This window comes from Lolium perenne, chromosome 5 (genome assembly GCF_019359855.2).
Source record: "Lolium perenne isolate Kyuss_39 chromosome 5, Kyuss_2.0, whole genome shotgun sequence".
NCBI lineage: Eukaryota > Viridiplantae > Streptophyta > Magnoliopsida > Poales > Poaceae > Lolium > Lolium perenne.
Window position 1 is genome coordinate 46,588,096 of NC_067248.2, and position 21,406 is coordinate 46,609,501.

Sequence of the window (21,406 nt, forward strand, 5' to 3'; positions counted from 1 at the left end):
ACTCAAAATTTGCAACAAACAAAAACTTTTTATATACATATGGTGTCACATACAAGTTCATGCATATGAGTGATTTTCTTTGGTGCATTTGCCATGATGAGTGTTGATATGATTATCACTTGCTAATAAACCCTAATATATGATCATCACACCCCTCTTTGAGAAAAATAAAAGAAATACCAAAGTGGATCTAAAACCCTCTCATACACATAGGTCAAATATGCAAATCATCACCAAAGGCCACCATGGCTTGATCTTTTGTTTCTAAAATGCTTATATAACTCAAACAAACCTAATTGCATCAAAGAAACCAAAATTAAATCAAATTTGAACTCAAAACCATCTCACATGTGATGATGGTCACTTGTGCACTTTTTAACCTGATCCCCTCTTTACCCCTCTGGTTAAATCATTTCTTAAACCAAACTTGGTCAACCAAAGCCATGTCATCCAAGACCATATCAAGGTGATGAACTTTCATGTTGACCACCCTGGCTAGAGTTGACTAGGTTGACCAGTAAAGGTGTGACAAGTGAGGACTTTAAATCAATGTGAAGATCATGCCTAATTTGATTTTTTGCAAACTACCTTAATTTTGACCACCACCACCACCCCTCTACTGCAAATAATATATAAATCAAACCCTCCAAATTTCATCCAAAAATTTCAAAATTTGGTTCTTGCGGCCATTTGGTCGAACAGGTGGTGTGCATGAGTCTGCCAACTCCCTCCATTGCAAAATCCATCAGGTTTTGGCCTCCACCATCACCCCTAAGTCATCCCCAGTACCCCTCTGTACTCACCAAGCATTGCCAAGCGAAATGGACAAGAAAAGGTACCCCTGATCATCACCAAATTGACCAAGGCATGCCATGCCGTGGCATGGCATGACCTCACTCATGCTTCCCCTCTCTCTGGCCAACTGCACCGTGCCAAACCATGTCCAACAAGCTCCCCTCGCTCACCTGATCGTGCCAGACACCGGCCTCGACGAAATGGTGCACCACACGCGCCAGGCCGTGCACGCCCAGAGGCGCCCAGACATGCACGCGCACGACAGAGCGTGCAAGGGCACGCTCCAGAACGCGCCGGCCACGTCGTCGCGCCATCGCCTCCATTGACCCCTGCCTCTTCTCTCTGCGCCACCAGCTTCACAACATCACCAGCAACCGCAAGGACACGCCCACTGGCCCGCGGGAACCCTGTGCACGACGCCACCGTCGACGCCATCCGCCGCGGTACTGCGAGCTTCGGTCATGCGCTCGTCCTCGTCTCGCCCTCGTTTTCACCGCAATCAGGCCCAGCGTGACCGCACCGACGTCGCCCACACACGAGCGTCAGCGCCAGGCCACCAGCTCCCCTGTAGACGCGTCGTCGTCGATGAGCTCATCGCCTCGCCACGGCCACCTCCAGACGCTATAAAAGGAGACCTCCCCGTGCCTCACTCTCCACACCAAACTTGCTCCCCTCCCTCTCCTCAAGCTCCTCGACCTCACCCCTTGCTCAATTAGCCACCGCCGCCATCCAATTTCATCGCCGGAGCCTGTGGAGGTGCTGAGAAGCTCGCCGCCGTTGCAGCGCACCCCAGGCGACGCCACTGCTACCAGGAGGTTCCTCGTTGTCGACAACGTCGCAGCGCACCCCTCCGACGATCGCCGGAGCTCCGACGTGCTCTCCGAACCCCTACCTGCGCCGCCCGTAAGCCCCCTTCTCGCCGGAGACGACGACGCTTGTCGTCCGTTCGATCTCGTTCTGATCCTACGGCTCACACTCCCCATACCGTTTCGCTGTTCTAAACCCACTGACGCATGGACCCCACGCTGTCAGGCGGCCCGTTGCGTGGACGCGCTACTGGGCCGGCCCACTTTCCTTCTTCGCTGCTTAGCCCGTTAACGTTTCCCGCCAGCCCATTAAATTCAAATGTTGATTTTCGAATTTTGTTAATTACTCTCAGATGCTGTTTTCAAATTTAAATAGAATAAAATCTACCAAACCAAATTTGACAAATTTTATATATTTGGAAACCTTGTGAAAATATCTACAAAACTACACTGGTCCCAACCATAGATTATTTGTAGAATAAATCTGATAAAATAAACAAGGCAGGGCATTTTTCCACTTCAATTAATTATTAAAAATCAAATAAAAATGCTTTTAAGTTGAAACCAACTCTCAAAAATCATATTTCAATATATCTATCTGAATATGTAAAAATATTGCATAATTGTTTGTATGATCATGGCCTTGTTTAAAAATTTGGCCCTATGGCTAGTTCTAGTGCATTTTAAATCAATCTATTATTTATTAATATGTATGAGAGCCTCTCTCTCATTTAAATCTTGTCTCAACTAAGTTAATATGAGGAAGAGACCATGGTCAATTTAAACCTCATATTAAATTAGTTGATGATATTAAATTATTAATCATGGGTTATTAAAACACATGAGGTGATGTACCTCATTTAAATCTTTTTTCCAAATAGTGATTATGAAGAGGTTGACCTTGGTCAACCTAGGTCATATGATATTAATTGAGGAAATTAAATCTTAATAAGACTTAATAAGGGGAAATTATTTTCTCTCAAGAAATAACGGAAATACTTTTGTACACCCACGCATGGGTGTGGGTGTTTCTATCACCGTTCATTTATTCCTCGAGATTCGTGCCCACCATGGAAGAGAGAAAGATTCCTTTCTCTCTCCTGTTTTTATCCGAATCTTAAAGCACAATGAACGGTGACGGAAACACCCACACCCATGCGTGGGTGTACAAAATCCACTCTCAAGAAATAAATAGAAATACAAATCTATATTTATAATAAGAAGAAATTATTTTGTAAGAATAATAACTAAATCAACTCACATAATAAGAATATGGTTATGATAGCTTAGTAAGAGTGATTCATGTGTGTGCTTAGCTTAGTATTTGAGTTGTGTGGTGATTGCGTGTATTATACTCGTATTTAGACGCTAGTACCGAGGAGTACGCCGAGGAGGAGGAGGTCTACACTCAAGGAGAGGAAGATCACTTTGACCAGTACAACAACCAAGGCAAGCTAATACCCTTGCAAAGTGCAAAGCTCCCAAGAGCAAAGCACCCCACCATTCTACTTATTTTTACTAAGCCTATCCCAGTTTTTATTACAAGTTTGCTTTCAAGTGTATTACTTTACTTTATCCAAGTACTTTTTGATTCATGATTCACTTGATCTAGAGTAGAACAATATCATCAAAGTTAGGCTATGGCAAGCAAGCTAAGTTAGCACCCCTCATGATTAGTGGCTAGTGCTAAATAACTAAAATTGACTACTCTAGATGGGAACATTGTGAAATGAGAATATGAATGGTGAAATTATGAAAGGAATTGTGAAGGTGATTATGACCAAGAGAAGTTAGTGATTTTTGATAAAAATCTAATGTTGGTTTGGATGCGATACCTTTCCAATATTGAGTACCCCCACAATACCTGATTATGGGTAAGGCTTAACTAGAAGTTTATGTATCCTAGTATGGGTTCCCTCTTAACACACATCATAGGGGTTATGCCGAGGCTGCCTCCGTTGTTGAGAAATGATGTGAATTGAGGTGAATTGTACGGCCAAGCCCTGTGCAGTTCCCAGATTGACAGTTGGTCTTCACTGGAAGGCCAAGCTCATAGGGAGAGGTGCTCATACTAGGGTTAGTAAATGAAAGGTTATGGTTGATGATCCGCGTACTGTGATACGATGATTCGGGGAAATCCCGACGGATGAAATCAAATGTTGTGGCACAAGTGTGCAACCTCTGCAGAGTGTAAACCTATTCGAATAGCCGTGTCCACGGTTACGGACGGTTGGAAAGGCCATCTAGTTTCCAGTATTAGAATCTGAAAATATGAATGGTGAATGATGAATAATGGTGAATCACAACTGAGTTGTGGGAATGACACTAATGTTCCCACTTAAGTGAGTTAATGTATGAATGGTCTACATGAAATGCTTATAAACTAAAATTGGCTTTATGCAAATAAAACTAGAGCTTAGCACCCTTTTACTAAAATAGATAGTGATTACTTTAATATTAGTTTGCGAGTAATTTAAAGTACTCACGGCTGTGTCCCTGGCTATTCAAATGGCCAGAATATGAAGAAGAGCAACAGTATGAAGATGACGGTCAGCAGGACGTCTACAACAACTAGGAATCGCCTGACGTCAAGCGTTGGCCTGTGGAAATAGATAGTCCACTCCTATTACGCTTCCGCTACTATGTTGTCCGTTGATCAATAGATCAACTATTTGTGTAATATTGGATCATGTGATCCCCTTTTGTAAGACAATGATGGTTTGTAATGAATGATGACTTATGGTATCAACTGTTATGTCTCGCAACAACAATATTCCTGGGATTGCGATGAATGACATAATAGGCATCCGGACTTAAAAATCCGGGTGTTGACAGAGGGACCGCTCTTCGCCGGCGGTTGAGGAGCAGGGCGCGGCTGCGCTTGTGGAGGGAGTGGTGGGGCTTGGGGGCCGTTGGTGAAGGAAGTCCAGATCGACAGTGTTGTTGTAAACTAGTACTAGAATATTGATTGCAAATTTTGTTAATGTTTGATCTCAAATTGATGTCTAATTTCTGTCAAAGTGATATAGGGAAGAAAACATAAGGGAGCTGCTGGAGATGCACATAATATAGGGAGAGAATCTTTATAGGGGAAGCCCCTACATGGAGTGTCGAGGGTGCTCCTCGGCAATGCCCTCCGATAGGGGCTTAGGGTTGATGGAATCCTGCAAGCTGACACGAGACATCGGTACACAGACAAGTGGGGAGAGCGATTTACCCAGGTTCGGGGCCCTCGATGAGGTAAAACCCTTACGTCCTGCCTGTCTGTTCTTGATTATGAAGATAATGGGTTACAATGGGATGCCGAATAGTTCGGCTGAGATCTCGTCGAGATGGCTAAGTACTAGGGTAACCTAGGTCTAAGCTTCTGTTGGCTAAGTTTGCTAAGATTGATTGTGTCCTCGACAGCCCCCCTCCTGGCCTTTATATAGGAGGCCAGGTCTCGAGAGGCCTAATCGAGTACGAGTAGGTTTACAATAGATCTATTTCCAACCTTTCCTTGTTCGGCTTCTTCCGTATCTTGTACTTCAAGTAATCCTCCGCCGCACCGTCCTAGTGGCCCATCTTACCATCGGGTACCTTCATGGGCCTCCATCTGGACCGTATAGGGTAGTGCAATATTGGTTACCCGGAGGGTAATGCCCACGTCAGTAGCCCCGAGTGTCTAGCCGAACATAGTTCGGGTAGAGACTGAAGCATGTCTTCTTCCGAAGCTCTTCTCCTTGATCATTCTTGCTTTTCTTCTGTCTGCATTATTCTCTCTTATCGGGTGCGCGTCAGCGCTCCCGATGGGAGTAACCCCCGAGTCTAGGTACGGATGACTGCAATCCGTGCGTAGACTCAAGTTGTACCACTCGAACGTCTTCTACCAAAGTTTTTCCTGCAAGTCTTTGTAGGTCATCCGATATATTTTCCTTATGCAAGGGATAATGAATAACGTGCCCAACTTTTGTTGGTTAACTGCCGAAGGCAAAACAACGTTACCCTGCACAGAATCAAGTCCCTGGGCATGATCTGGAGTGCGAAAAAAGTTCTGTCGGGTGCGCATCAGCGCTCCCGATGGGAGTAGCTCCCGAGTCTGGGCGCGGGCGCTTGTGTCTGGGCGCAGACTTCCAGTTAAATTTTTTCCTTTGAGTCCTCATTCTGTCGGGTGCGCGTCCAGCGCTCCCGATGGGAGTAGCCCCCGAGTCTGAGTGCAGATGCTTGTGATCTACGCTTAGACTCAAATTGACCATCCGATAGCTTTTTATTCCTTCATATGCAATGATTCCACATGACGTCATTGATGACGTTTTTCTGACACCTCAATTCTGACTGATAAGACGCGACCCGCCGACCCTTTCTCCGAGCAATTCCTGCTCCTCTTACACAATTATCGAGGCACCTTCTCGATTTCTGCAACCATTTACTGAAGAACAAGGTCCACTAGCAGTACGAGACCTTCCTTAAGTTTTCCAAAGGATAGAAATCCCTAAACTTCTCCTCCACTCGTTACAACATCCTTTCCTCGTTCTTCCGCTTCTCCCTTTCGCAACTGCTGCGCCGCCACCACTGCTTTCCAATTTCTCCCAGATCTCGCGATGGTGAAAAAGAAGAACCCTAGCGCCGCCGCCAGCTCCACGAGCGGTGGCACCGCCGCCAAATCTTCATCGATTCTTCCGAAGGAGGGCCCCCCAAACGCTCCTCCCCCAGCTCCGGCGCCGCCGGCGCCACCAGGCTCAGTAGCCAGACCCGGGGATTGGGTAGCATCGACCGTCACCAAGCATGACGAGAAAAGATCCCGAAGTCTGGGATTGATCTCCTCCGACGAGGGGAATGTAATCTTTCCAGGTGCGATTTCTCGACCTAATCCCCCTGCTGGCTTTTTCGTGATGTTCTTGTCGTTCTTGTACCAGGGTCTTTCGCTTCCCGTTCACAAATTCCTCCTCCATCTCTTGCGAACTTACAAGATCCAACTGTGGCAACTCACTCCCAACTCCATCCTCCACGTTGCTGTGTTTATCACCCTTTGCGAAGCATATCTGGGCATCGAGCCTCATTTTGGGTTGTGGAAAAAGATCTTCTATGTGAAGAGATACAGCAGCAGTAATGGATTCTTTGTCACCGGAGGAGTGGGATTTGTAGCTCGTTCGGATGTGAACTACTTCAATTTTCCAATGAGGGAGTCCGTGCAAGGGTGGAGATTGAAGTGGTTTTACGTCAAGGACACCTCGTCACCCGAATTTCAGCTTCCTTGCTTTGTCAACGTCCTTGAAGCCAAACCTAAGAATTCCTGGAAGAATATTTTATCTCCCGATGAAAAAGTAGCAGCCGATGAATTATTTGACAGATTTCTTCGGATCAAGGAAGCCGATGGCCAAACCATGGTCGGCACAGAGATAGCGGCGGTGTTCCTGAAACGTCGAGTCCAACCAGTCATGGCCAGAGTTCGCCCGATGTGGTTGTACTCAGGTCCAAAAGATGAGACCAGAATTAACGCTGCCGAATTGTCAGAAAAGGAACTGCTCGATGAAGTCCGTCGCCTCACTTTCTTTAGCCAAGAAGATTTGATCCCATTGGTGTCTTCGTATACTCCTTTTGATGCCGAACATCCACCGCCAGAGGTAACTCCCCTTCTCAAATTCTTATCACGCTACTATTTACTTAGTCGTCAAAATTACGACTGTTCTCATCTGCCTTTCCTTCGACAGACTCCTGTAGCTTCCGGGGACTTGCACAACTCGCCAAACGATGTTTCTGAGGGAAGAGGCTCTTCAGAGCCTGTTGATTCCCACATCATCGAACATACAAGCCCGAAAAGTGGTCACGATGATCCGATAGACTCAGAAACCGTTCATACCAGTCTCCCTCCATCAGCCGATGACACTTGCAACACAGAGGGATCAATGCGTGATGATGACGCTGATCATGATGCCTTTGTTAATGCAGCTGCGGAGGAAACCGGGGCTCCGCTCATGAAGAGATCAATCGGCGGCTTTGCCGATGAAGATGATCTTCTTGACATGTAAGTGTTCTACTATATTCTGCTCCTTTGTTTTTCTCGCATTTTCCTTATAACTTTGGTTGATCAATCCTTCTCGCAGTGACGAAGCTTTCGTTGAACCTCCGCCTAAGAGGGTCAGATCCGATGCTGCTTCTCCGGCTGCCGCAGCTTCCGAAGCTTCGGTTCCTAAAGCAGCTCCCGCATTTCAAGCGTCGACTGCTTCCTCCCTTTCCAAAGGGAAAGATACTCCTGCTGCCGCCACAGCTCCTCCTTCTGTAAGTCCTTCTCAAATGTAACATGAATCTTCTGGAGTGTGTTTTGCCTAATGATTGTTGTAAAACATTCTTTTTCTTTAAGGATCTGAGAGGTGTGATATCCTCTCTAAAAGCCTTCGCCTCTCAATTTACTTCTCTGGAGGCAAACAAAGTTCGGCTGCAGGAGGAAGCTAAGTCTTCTTCTTCAAAGTTAGATGGCGCCATCAAAAAGGCTGCCATAGCTCGCCAGGAGGTCGACTCCTTGAAAGAGGAGCTAAACAAGCTGAAAGAGAAGCTGAAGGAGGAGGAATTTCGGTCAGTAGAAAAGGATGAACTCCTTCGTCAGTCTGCTTTGGCTTTGCTTGGTAAACTCTTTCATACATCTCTTGTTGATTCTTATTCTTATGAATCCATTCCTTTATCAATGATTTTTTCCAATTCGCTTTCTTGCAGAGGCCGCCAGTATCCCTGCCACTGCCTTGGACAGAGTTCCAAATAACTCCCCGGCAAATGGTGTGTCAATGTCAACACCCGGATTTTTTAAGTCCAGATGCCTATTATGTCATACATCGCAATCCCAGGAATATTGTTGTTGCGAGACATAACAGTTGAATACCATAGAGTCATCATTTATTACAACACATAATGTCTTACACCATATATTACATTATTCAATATTACACAAATAGTTGATCTAAATGATCAACTAACATAGGTAACTAGCGGAAGCGTCGTAGTAGGTGGAACTATCTATCCACAGGCCAACGCTTGACGTTAGAAGCATCCTAGTTCTGGTAGACGTCTTGTTGACCGTCATCCTCGTACTGTTGCTCCTCTTCATAGTCTGGCATTGGAATAGCCAGGGACACAGCCATGAGTACTTAAGTACTCGCAAACTAACACTAATGTAAATAATTATCAACATTAATGGTTGCTAAGCTCTAGGTTTATTTGCATAAAGCCAAGTTTATTTTGTAAGTATTTAGTAAAGATGCTTGAATCTCTAGACTAACTCAAGTGGGAACATTAGTGTCATTCCCACCACCTCAGTGGTGTTTTTCAACAAATCAAGTCACCGTTCAAAATCATCATTCCTTTTTAAGACAAGTTCTGACAACGGAACAGTATGGCCTTTCCAATCGTCCGTAACCGTGGACACGGCTATTCGAATAGGTTTAACACTCTGCAGAGGTTGTACTCTTGTGCCACAACTTTTGATTACATCCGTCGGGATAACCCCGAATCATCGTAACTCAGTACGCGGATCATCAACCATAACCTTCCACTTAGATAACCTAGTATAGGCACCTCTCCCCATGAGCTTGGCCTCCCGGTGAAAACAAACCGTCAACCCGGGAACTGCACAGGGCTTGGGTCGTACATTCACCTCATATTCACATCATTTCACTTTAGACGGAGGCAGCCTCGGCATAACCCCTATGATGCTTGTTTAGAGGGAACCCATACTAAACTACATAAGCTTCTAGTTAAGCCCTACCCATAATCAGGTATTGTGGGGGTACTTGTATAATTGGAAGGGTATCGCATCTGAACCCAATCATCAGTTTTCACAAACCTTCACCAAGTCATTCACTTCTCTTTCACTTTCAAATTCTTTCAAAGTCACTTCATTTCACCTTGTTCCCATCTAGAGTAGTCAATTTTATTTATTTGGCAATAGCATCTAGTCATGAGGGGGTGCTATCTAGCTTGATTTGCTTATGCTAACCTTGACACTCTTGTTCTATTCTAAACCAAGTGAAACATGAATCAAAAGTGCTTTGAAATACAATACTTGAAATAAAATCAAGGTAAAACATGGGATAGGATCCTTAAGCATAAAGTAATATGTAATGGTGCCTTGCTCATGAAGAGCTTTGCATTAAAGTGGCTTGCAAGAGTATTAGCTTGCCTTGGTTGGGATAGGAGTCAAAGTTCTCCTCCTCCTCCGGGTTGTAGCCTTCCTCCTCCGGGTATTCCTCGAGACTAGCGTCTATATACGAATACAAGGTATAACGATCACTACACACAAACTTAGGTGCTAAGCTAATCACACACCAAATTGCACACAAGTATATGCTAACATCACACTTTATTATAATGGTGATTTAAAAAATAATTTCCTCTCATTATAATTATTTATTAAGATTTCTCTTTAATGTCTTGGAGGAGATAATTCCCTCTCATTAAAATTTATGAAGATTTAATCTCTTCAAATAATAATAAGGTATGAGTATTAGTTGACCAAGGTCAACACTTCATATCTATTATTTGAGAGGGAAAATTTAAATGAGGGCTATACCTCATGCATTTTAATATTATCATGCTCATGATTTAATTTCTCTAAGTAATCAAGCATGAGGTTTATTAGACCAAAGTCAGTACCTCTATTTGAATTACTTAAGATCACAATTTAAATGAGAGCATAGCTCTCATACTATTTACTAATTAATTTGTATGGGTTAAATGGACTAGGAATGGCTCCATAGCCATTATTTAATTCGAGTCCATGATCATGCAAAACAACTATACTATATTTTTGCATAAACAATTAGAGGGTATCAATTGTGATTTATGAGAGTTGGAATCAACTTAAAATCATTTATAGATAATTTTTAATATTTATTTGAAGTTGGAAAAGGCTCTGCCTTGGTATTTTTATCACTTAAATTCTACAAATAATTTGGAGGTGAGGCCAGTGGCATTGTTTAGATAATTTCCTAAGCTTTCTAAATATATAAAATTTACTAAATTTGGTTCAGTGGATTTTGTTGTATTTAAATTTGAAAAAGCATCTGCAAGGGTATTTGATTTAAACAGAAAAATAGAATTTGAATTTCTGGGCTTGGCGGGAAGGCTAGATGGGCTAAACGGGCGAAAAAGACTTGGGCCGGCCCAGCGGCGTGTCGCCCACGCGCGGGCCGCCTGACATGGTGGGCTCCACCAGTCAGTCTCACTTAAAACCCGAAACGGTATGGATTAATGGGGTGCGTTGGATCAGAACGCGATCGTGCGGTGCACGATCATCGTCTTCTCCGGCGAGAGGCCGAGGTTCTGGCGGCGAGACTAGGGGGTCGGAGGGCGTACCGGTGTTCCCGCGAGGTTCTGGAGGGTGCGAGGCGGTGTTGTCGACGGTGAGGAAGCGTCGGGTAGCAGTGGCGAGGCTCGGGGCGGCGTGAATCGACGACGGTGATCTGCGGACTCCGGCGAGCTTCGGCTTCAAATTGGAGCAGCTCCGGCGATGATTTGGTGTGTGGTTTGGTCGAGGCGAAGCAGTGAGGTGAGGCGATCGTGGTGGTGTGAAGGAGAAGGCCGCGGGAGGTCTCTATTTATAGAGGGGAGAGGGTGCTGTGGGTGCCGTGGGTGGTCGTCGACGGCGTGGCCTCTCCGGTGCTCGAAGGGGCAAGCGGAGAACAGCACTCGATTGGCGACGGCATGGCGAGGCTCTGGGTACAGCGAAAGCGTCCAGGGGACGATGGGACGGCTCGGGCGCTTGATGATCATGCCACGGTACCCGCGGCATGGCTTCGACGGTGGCGACGGCGACAGGTCCTCCGGCGATGCTCGAGTGTGGCTAGCGCGTAGAGGTACTGGTGGCGATGCTCGGTGCAGGGAATGGGCGATAGGCAGGGGCGCGAGCGTTGGTACGGCGCCATGCTCTGGCGCGTCCAGTGCGCGCTCACCGCGTGCACTGGCATGCCGTGGCATGTCCTGGGCGCGCATGGGCACGCTTGGTGCGGCCAATGCCGTGCCTTGGCGACTTTGGGCCGTGCTGGGTGATGATCGTCATGTACTGGGCTAGCTCCTAGACATGGTGATCGATCAAGGGGAGAGCCAGAGAGAGAGAGAGCTTGGTGGCCGGCATGGGCATGGCATGGTGTAGTTTAGGGTTTCTCCTCCCTTCAAACAGCACGGGCAAGGACTGGCAATGATGCAGGGGTACTAGAGGGGTAATGATCATCAAGATTCACCAAGGGTTCAGTGGAAAATCTGCTGGATATTGCAAGGTTTGATCAATTCTGTTTTGTGCCTGCCAAGTGCTCGACAGAATGGCCGCAAGAGAAAAATATTTGAAATTTGAAATTCTTTTTGGTGGAGCTCATTCATATAAATAATGTGATCTAATGATGGTGGTGGTAGTCATTTTAGTGCTGGTTTGCAAAGTTTCCAAAAAGTGCTCATCTTCACATTGTTTCAAAGTCTCTTCTTGTCAAACCTATACTGGTCAACCTGGTCAACTTTAACAGTGGTGGTCAACTTAAAAAGTGTTCACTTTGACTTGGTCTTGGATGAGGTGCAAAGAGTTAAGGTGGTTTAGTTTAAGAATTTTCCAAACCAGGGGTGTAAAGAGGGCAACATTTTATAATTGGCCAATTTGACCATTATCATATGTATGTACAATTTGAATTTTCCTTTGATTTGAATCTAGTTTCTTCTATGCATTTATGTTTGTTTTTGTTATATAAGAGTTTTACAAGCATTGGATCAAGCCTTGGTGGCCTTGGTTGAAGATTTGAAATATTGGCTTAATGTGTATGTGAGGGTTTTTGGTTATTTGGCATTTCTTGAATTTCTCTCAACTTGAGATGATATGATCATGGTTTAGGGTTTAAGTACCATTGATCCATACTATTACACTCATCATGGCAATTGCACACCAAAAACACATACTATGCATGAGACTATATATAGCACTATATGAGTAAATAAAGTTTTTGTTTGTTGTAAAAATTGAGTATTTGAAATCCCTCTTTCTTTATTTATTGTTGAAAACTTGAGGTGTTACAGTCAATGGCTCTCGCCTCCCACCAGCTTACCCAGGAGCTTCTTAACAAGGGAAAGGGTGCCTTGGCGCGGATGCATTCGATGATTTTTCCCAAGGTCAAGCAGGAGAAGACTCTGGGGCAACTGATTGATGCCTTCGCGGTTGACACCAAGGAAACTATTGAGGTATTCAAGCGTACCTCACGTACCTATGGTGCCCTCCTTGCCTTCCAACTTATGATGGGTTACGACTTTAAGGCTGACATTGAAGAAATGACTAAGGAGCTGCCAAAAGAAAAAGATGGGCGATCTGTTGACTTGAGCGCTTTTACTGTGTCTGCCCGCACTTGTGCTCGCCAGCTCCTTGAACTAGTTTCGTCAGAAAAGACATCGGCTGGCCCCAGCCTATCTACTCAGACCCAAGCTCCTTGATTGTTGTAACAATTTTATCCTCGGGCTGATGTGAAACATTATTCTGTTGCAAAACCTTATGTTTGTAATGAACTTCGTGCTGGCAATGTTGCTGGCACACCTTTATCATAACTTCTTTTACTTGCACTTCTCCTGATAGGAATTACTTGTATTTCTCCCGATGGGAGTTGCGTTGGATGCTCAATTTGACCATATCCGTCACCCTTTTTAATGATGTTTCCTGCAGGTTTTCCCGGTGCCTTCATTTGTCGACGACTCTTCGGGCGTTCTTCTCGAAGGTGATCGGATCCAGCGGATGAAGGATCGGATCGCCCGGATGGAAAAGGATCTGCGCGACACTTACGCCTTAGCTGCTATTGTCAATAAGAAGAGTGAAATTGCAGCTGACGTGGAGCGATACGCTCTTACTGAGCTGCATAAAGCTACCGAGAGTTTGAACTGTAAGTTCCTTGATCCCTGTGCCATTTTGACGACAACGCCTTATCTGATCCTTTACTTATTCCTTTGCCAGTCATAGCTCTAAACCGTGCGGAAGAAAACAAACGGATTTACGAGCGTGTGCATGCGTTAACCCATCTGTCCTCAGCCGAAGAGATTTTCTGGCGGGAGCACTCAAAGGCTTCGGCTGTCGCGCAATTTCAAGATCGGGTTCAGCAGGTCCACCACTTTTTTGACAAGTGCTACAAGGCTATGAGGGTGGTTTGGAAAACGATGTTTCCTTTGAACGCGGTTCCCCCCACGCGCGCAAGTTTTTGCAGGAGCCAGGTTTACACTTGCCCTTGTACTTGCCCGTTATTCCTCAGCAGGTTTGCTGTCGATTGCCAACGAGACCGGAGACTTGGAGGCACTGTATCCGAAGGTATTGTTGCCTGCCAACATAATTGTTGACAGACTTGAAGAAGACTCAAAGGTACCTAAAGAAAAAGGAACTCCGCAGGGGTAATTTCAGGGATTGAATGTTTGTTTTGTAAGTAGATAATTTGGCTACTTTATCCAAGTGTTTGGATTATGTAATGATGCCTTTTCATTCGGTAGATACATGCATATGTATTTTTATCGTGCTAATGCCGTTGGCAAGTTTTGACTGAGCGAATCTGAGTTGCTCGTTTAAATGTATGTGTATTGGTTTGTTAGCAAATCTTTTGAGTGATCAGTTCGTGTTGCAGGTTTTGCTAAACCTGTTGTATGCGCAACTTTGCTTTCAACCGTTTTATGTTTCGACAGGCACTCCCGAATATTTCGGGTGTAGTGGTTCTGCCGATGAGCCCGTTGTTCCTTGATATTTCCATAAGTAAAATATCGAACGTGGGTTGTATTTACATGTATTTCCGAACTCTTGCTATTTTCGGCACTCGTAGAGGCATCTATAGCGGAGGAGAAGGTAAATGTCTTTTAGCACTCGAAGAGGCTTTTTTGGAGCACGATCCTCGTACTACGTTTGCGTAGCGATGGGGCTTAGAAGTTCGTGATCACTGCAATGCTTTAACAAAGAATGGAAGCTTAAGTTCTTATTAATAAAGTAAGCACGAGGCTAGAGGGAGAAAAAAGGGAGGCCCTGTATAAAATAAGGGGAAAAAGGAAAATAAAGGCTGATAAATTTCTTAATCAAGGAAGGGGCTCTTCTCTTCTCCTGGCTTCTTCACCACGTTAGTGGTAGCTGCAGCATTGCTGGTTTCATCAGGAGAGTGCTGTCAATGATCCGCATGACCTCGAGAAGCTCCCCCTCCGCGGCCGTGGAGAGACGGGGCTGCAGATCCAGCCCTCCAGCGGCCACGGTGGCCACCGTGGCATGGCGGCGCGTGCAGTGGGAGAAGAGCGCGTGGAGGCGGTCGGCGAGGGGCAGGCCATGCCGCCACTTGTCCAACCAGAAGGATGTGGAGACACCATCAGCAACCTCTACCCGAGTAATAGCTCAGTAGAGCGGGAGGCACTTGTCGACGATCCGCTCCAAGAAGGAGGGGGCCTTGGAGGTTTCCCCCAAGTCACGACGTGTAACAGAGAAGAACCAACTCTTCCACGGCAGGGGGTTAGGTAGGTGTAGATTATGAATAAAGTTTAGCAGCAAACACCTCTTCTGCGATTAGACAACGAGCACCAGAGCAGGTATCCTTTCCGGTCCAGAAGAAAGCACGGCGTCTCTTGTCAATCCTGTCAATAACCCCACGAGGAAGCAAGTACGAGCACATGTAGTACGTAGCAAGATTATTCAAAACAGAGTTACACAAAACAAGGCTGCCCCCAGCGGATAAAAGGTTCGCGCGCCAACCAGAACGACGACGGTCAAAAGAGCGGACAAGGGGATCGAAAGCCGAAGCGGGAAGCTTAGTGGGAGAAAGAGGGAGTCCAAGATAGGGCTGCGGGAAGGAAGATATGGGGCAACCTAACGTCGCGGCCATGGTCGTAGCCTCCTCGGAAGAAACATTCATGGGTACGAAGCAGGATTTATGAAAGTTAATCGCTAGGCCAGTGGCTGTTGCAAAAACATCCAAAACCCTCTTAAGGGTAGCAGCCGCAGATGGAGTAGCTTTGCACATGATAAGAGTGTCATCCGCATATTGCAGAACGGGGCAAGCGGTAAAAGCCGAGAGGGGGTGCGCCAGCTCCCCGTTGCCCCAGGCCCGGCGGATGAGACGTTGGAGAACATCAGCGACGATGATGAAGAGATACGGGGAGAGAGGGTCACCCTGCCGAAGGCCATTACGACACTTGATCCAGTCTCCCGGAACACCATTTAGCAGGACCACAGTGAGGCCGGAACGGAGGATACGCTCCATCCAGAAGCACCACCGATCATCGAACCCACGTGTACGGAGGACTCATAATAGGTTAGATCGCACCAAGCTATATTCTTTTTATTCCAAGGCGCTCTTATGTGCTATTTCCTCTCGAGTGGGGAGCACGCGACCCGGACGAATGGAACCTGGGTGCGCGCGCACCCGTTTACGAAAAGTTCAAAATAATGCTATTTAAAAGTTTTAAAAAAATGTGAAGTAAAATTTTGCATGTATATACTATGTTGATACTTACTCGTATGTGTTTTCACGGAAAAATACGTTTGTATGTGACCTACACAAAAATGACAAAATGCAAATTCCTATTCCTATGAATAGTACAAAGTCCTGTTCACTATTCTCATTTGGACATTTTGTCATTTTTATGCAGGCCACACACAATGGTATTTTTTCGTGAAAACTTACACGAGTAAGTATCAACATAATATGTACGTGCAAAATTTTACTTCACATTTTTTTGAAAAATTTTAAATAACATTTTTTGAACTTTTCGTAAACGGGTGCGCGCGCACCCAGGTTCCATTCGTCCGGGTCGCGTGCTCTCGAAATGGTGAATGGAACCTGGTACGCACAGATTCGCTTATTTAAAAAGTTCAAAATAATGCTATTTAAAAGTTTCAAAAAAATGTGAAGTAAAATTTTGCATGTATATACTATGTTGATACTTACTCGTGTGTGTTTTCACGGAAAAATACCATTATATGTGACCTACACAAAAATGACAAAATGCAAATTCCTATTCCTGTGAATAGTACAAAGTCCTGTTCACTATTCTCATTTGGACATTTTGTCATTTTAATGCAGGCCACACACAATGGTATTTTTTCGTGAAAACTTACACGAGTAAGTATCAACATAATATGTACGTGCAAAATTTTACTTCACATTTTTTTGAAAAATTTTAAATAACATTTTTTGAACTTTTCGTAAACGGGTGCGCGCGCACCCAGGTTCCATTCGTCCGGGTCGTACGTGCTCCGCTCTATTCTACTCGTTCTCGACGCAGCTTTGCCCAAGAAAAAAATGAGCTTACCGCGAACAGAGCATCTAGCTAGTCAGTGCAATCAGCATAGTACATGGTATGGTAATGGATAAGATGGATTAGATGAGGGTATCGAATAATTACCCATCTCTTTCCAAAACAAGATTGGATAATTTTTTTTGGGATGGATGTGAATTTGGGTATGGATCACAGTTATCCAACGGCAGCCTGCCCTGCTGGTACCTCTGCCTCCGCCAATACATGAAAGACTTGCCCGTCGATCATCTGAGCAGAGCTATGCTCACGAAAGCAAAAATATGTGTCTCGATTGCAATTGGCAACTACCTCACCTGTAGATGTGCACGTCGTACGGCCTGGTAGTTTTGCTGATTTGGTGAAGCCTCTTCATATTAACAGTTTTAACCAAGCCGGATTGCTAACTCCCGGTTAGCCGGGAACTAAGTTAGAGTCCGATCAACTCGATGGTCGTTAGATTTGCATCGTGATTCGTGCATACGAGAATTGCACATGGACATGTAATTGCGTATGCATGTGCAATTGCATATCCTTTTGCCCTAGTTACACGTAAATTACACATGAAACCAGATTGACCGGAAATTAAGCTAATTCCCGGTCGACCGGAAATTAGCCGCGTCCTTAACCAAAACTGTGATACATGGTACTTCATAGTAGCATTACGAGTACTCCACGATCTCCAATTTTATCAGCTGATGAATGTTGCTATGGATCAGGCTGGCACCATAGATATGTCCTTCCCGTCGTTCTCCGGAGCTGCTAGAGGACGCTGACTTCCCTTGACGGAATGCCGGTTGACCATCCTCCACAAGGATGCCAACTTTGTTCGCTGAAACACCGACCGACCATCCTCCACCGAGGACACTAACTTCACCGGAACTCCGTTCATCTGTGCTCCTCCCTAGGTGCTTAGCTGTACATTCTGTTGTTGCTTATTTTTCTGCCAGGCTGATGTCTTAAACCATGGTTGCTGTTTATGGTTGTAAAATCACACCATTGATAGGATAAGCATAAGAAGTTGATTGAAAAAAAAGGTAAGATTCAACTTACACGCAATAGAATAGTTAGGAATTATTCCTGCTTGATCAAGGATGAGTTTATTTGAATCATATCATTCGTGTGGACCAGATCCAGAGAGGTAAGGTGTTGGGAACTACCTTTTGATATGCAGTTTTATTTTTCTTGAGTGCAACTTTACTATTGAGGTGAAACATGCAATGTCATACTTCACCATGTACAACGCGGCCGCTTAGGCCAGGCGCTAGGAAAAAGTTCCCGGCCGTTTTCCCGAATTGCCATCCTATACTGGGATTTGGCCTAGCATCGATGCAAAGTTATGCGCCGAGCGCTCCACTTTTTTTCCTTATCGTACAGAACGATTTTCCCAGGAGAACCGCTATCCGCATGCAGGAAAGAAAAAGAGTGGCGCCTCAGATTAGCGCCTAGCGTTGGAGCTCGGGACTGTTAGGTTGATTTTTTCCGGAAATTGAATCTTTTTAGCAACACAAGCACCTGCTCAGGCGTCTAGCACTGTACATGCCCTTACAGAACTAATGCCACCGCAAGACAACATCCTATAAAAATGCCACCGCACAACAACATCCTTAAAAAAGTCACCGCGCACACCAAAGAACACACAGCCTATAAACCAGCCTGAGCCAACGCCCGGATCTCAAAAGCAGAAAAAAGGCATACCCCGAAAATGGATTGATCCAGTAGGAGCAGAGGTGACGCTACCGGCCACCCCTATAAAAACGGAGCCCTGCTATGCGTACGATAAATTTCGTCTGATTCCTGTACGATGGGACTTACCACACGCGGGCAACTAGTGGTTTGGCTTTGGGCTTACTACTACTTCGGATGGGAAAGAAAATACCTGATCTATTATCCCATGAAGACAAAATAAATCTTCAATAAGCGTTGGCTTTCTTCCAAGGCGATGCAGAGAGAGCAGCGCGCCGAGGCGAGGAAGCAACTGAGAGCGGCGCAGAGGAAGCAGCGCGCCGAGGCGAGGAGGCTGGAGGATAGGGCACAGAGGAATCCCTGGGTCGAGGTCAAGCTGACGAAGAAGGTAGCGGCGGCGGCGAGGAAGGACCGGAAGACGAAGTAAGTTAGGGTTAGATAATAAAATAAATGTATTATTTAATATTATGTAAATATTAGGATGTCCACTAAATTTGGCCTGCAACTATATTGCGTTTAAGGCCCAAACCTATCTTCCCATGGTAGCTATTTTGGCCAACATCGTCGCATTTCAGTTCATTTTCCTCGACTGTGTCGCACAGGAGCTATTCACCCGTCCTCGTCGCATCAAACATGTTACATTGACGCTCTTCAATATTGCCATCGACTGCTTTTCGAAAAGAAGATTGAGCCAGTTGTAAAGCGTCAATGCTAGACGATATCTAGGCTACCTTGAGAAACACTATTTGCCGATGTTGAGACCGTGTTTGCGCTGCTCGTCCCGGAAGTCCACCGGTTTGCCGCCACCGGCGCTGCCATGAGATGCTGGAACGGGTTTGCCGGCGGAGCAATGTCCATCTCTCCTTCGAGCATCTTCACCACCAGGCCCATTGGCGGCCTCGCCTCCGGCTGTTGCTGCACGCACCAGAAGGCCACCTTGCACATCCTCTCCACCGTCTCTAATTTGTCCTGACCGTCCTCGCCGTCACAACCCTCCACGATCTCAGTAAGCACGCCGCTCTCGTACTTTGTCCACGCCACCTTGGGGAACCACTGCTGGCTCTCCGGCGCGGCGTCGTCGAAATTCCTCCTCCGGCCGAGGATCTCGAACAGGAGGATGCCGAAGCTGTAGACGTCGCACTTCTCGGTGGCGCCGGCCTGCATCCACATCTCCGGCGCCGCGTACCCGGGTGTGCCGCGCATCCCGGAGACGGTCATGTGCGTGTCCGCCCGGTTCAGCAGCCGCGCGAGGCCGAAGTCGGCCACCTTCGGGGTGAGGCCGCCGTCGAGGAGCACGTTGCCGGGCTTGATGTCGTAGTGCACGATCTTCTGCTGGCACTCCTCGTGGAGGTACCGGAGCCCCCTCGCGATGCCGACGGCCATGGCGTGCAGCGTGGTGAAGCCGACCATGTGATGGCGGCTCCGGTCCAACAGGTAGGAGTCGAGCGCGCCGTGCTCCATGTACTCGTACACCAGCGCGCGCATGTCGGCGTCGTAGCAGAAGCCGAAGAGCCTGACGAGGTTTATGTGGTGCGTCCTCCCGATGGTTCCCACCTCCGCCATGAATTGCTCCTGCGAGGTCCTGTCGTCGTGGCCGGCGTGGAGGCGCTTGACGGCGACCATGAGGCCGTTGGGGAGCATGCCCTTGTAGACGGCACCGAACCCACCGGCTCCGAGCCGAGCCGAGTAGTTGTTGGTGAAGCCGGAGAGCTGCTGCGGGGTGAACCGGATGGGCTTCTCGCCGGCGATCTCGTTGAGGAACCTCTCGACGGTGGCGTCTCTTATCTGCGAGTCCGGAACCACGGCGTACAGCGCCGTACTCGCCGCGGCTGCCGGCGGGGCGCTCGTGTTGATATTGATTGCGGGGAAGCCGTTCTTCTTGAAGTATCTGCAAACGAAGTAGACTATGGCGACGGTTGCCAAGATGCTCAGAACCGACACAACTGCATCAGTAATCAGGAGAGTCAGAGTACATACATAAGATCAAAACTTGGAGAAATACACATAAACAAATCATCTTTTATTCTTGCTAGCTAGTGTTGGAACCGCACCGGCGATGATGATATTGTTGGATTTGGCGGAGTCGGATATTTTATTCATTTGATTGATAAAAGCGTCTGGTGGTTGTTGGAAACCATTCTCGAAACCAGCTGACATATTGATGAAACGGTTTTGGGGGTATGAAGAGATGGAGAAGAAACGAGATTGGGCCAAAAAATATGCAATGATAATTCTACAGATTTTACCTCGAACCTGAATTTATAGGAAAATTCCATGGCTACGACGGAGACGCGGTTTCCTTGGCTAAGAGCCTACTCCTGAGACGCGGTTTTGTTCTACTCCATACAAAAAGTATGACTCATTTAACACGGCGAAGACCCTTAAGAAGGACGTATACTTCATTTCCGTTTCCAACAGAATATGCTCTCCCGTTTCCTTTGTTGTTTTCGTTTTGAATAGTATCTCGTCTCCATTCCAAAAAATATTTTTCCTTTTTTCGCTCCATTTACTTTCTCCACGGAAACAATTGGAACATTTTCTTTCCATTTCCCCCCTACTAAGTTTTCTAGTCTAGGCGTGCCTAGCTGAAAATTGTTAGATTTTACCCCCTTTTAAAACCTAAGCACAATATGAACCAGATCTAGAAATGTTTCACAAAGGCCAGTACCGGGCTTCTCCGGGGGGGTTATTCCACGGATCCCCGCCTTCCCTGTCGACACGTGTCCATTGGTTTTAGCTCAATGTCGCTTTTGGTCCATTGTAGCTAAAAATATCCCTTTTTTGCTTCATTGAAGTAAAAAAGTATTCGATTAAAAATAAGAAGAAAACGACGCCAGAGATCTCGTGGCAAAATATTGTGCTATTGTAGCAAACCCGAT

At 46.2% G+C, this 21,406-nt stretch overlaps 1 protein-coding gene across 1 annotated transcript; it reads right to left on the minus strand.

Annotated features, from left to right (window-relative positions):
- Positions 1–19,168: 19,168 nt before the first annotated feature.
- On the minus strand, positions 19,169–20,790 carry LOC127298444 (G-type lectin S-receptor-like serine/threonine-protein kinase At1g34300). Its single transcript, XM_051328289.2, has 2 exons — positions 20,579–20,790; positions 19,169–20,470 (listed from the first exon to the last, which is right to left on the minus strand). Exons 1-2 carry the CDS (start codon positions 20,682–20,684, stop codon positions 19,239–19,241), a joined length of 1,338 nt encoding a protein of 445 aa, XP_051184249.1. The 5' UTR covers positions 20,685–20,790; the 3' UTR covers positions 19,169–19,238.
- Positions 20,791–21,406: the final 616 nt, after the last annotated feature.

What these genes read in the sequence shown, in the direction of transcription:
- LOC127298444 (XM_051328289.2), bottom strand. Translation starts at nt 20,684, where the DNA reads ATGTCAGCTGGTTTCGAGAATGGTTTCCAACAACCACCAGACGCTTTT. An exon ending in CAACAATATCATCATCGCCG is followed by an intron (nt 20,471 to 20,578) that starts GTGCGGTTCCAA and finishes TTACTGATGCAG; the next exon opens with TTGTGTCGGTTCTGAGCATC.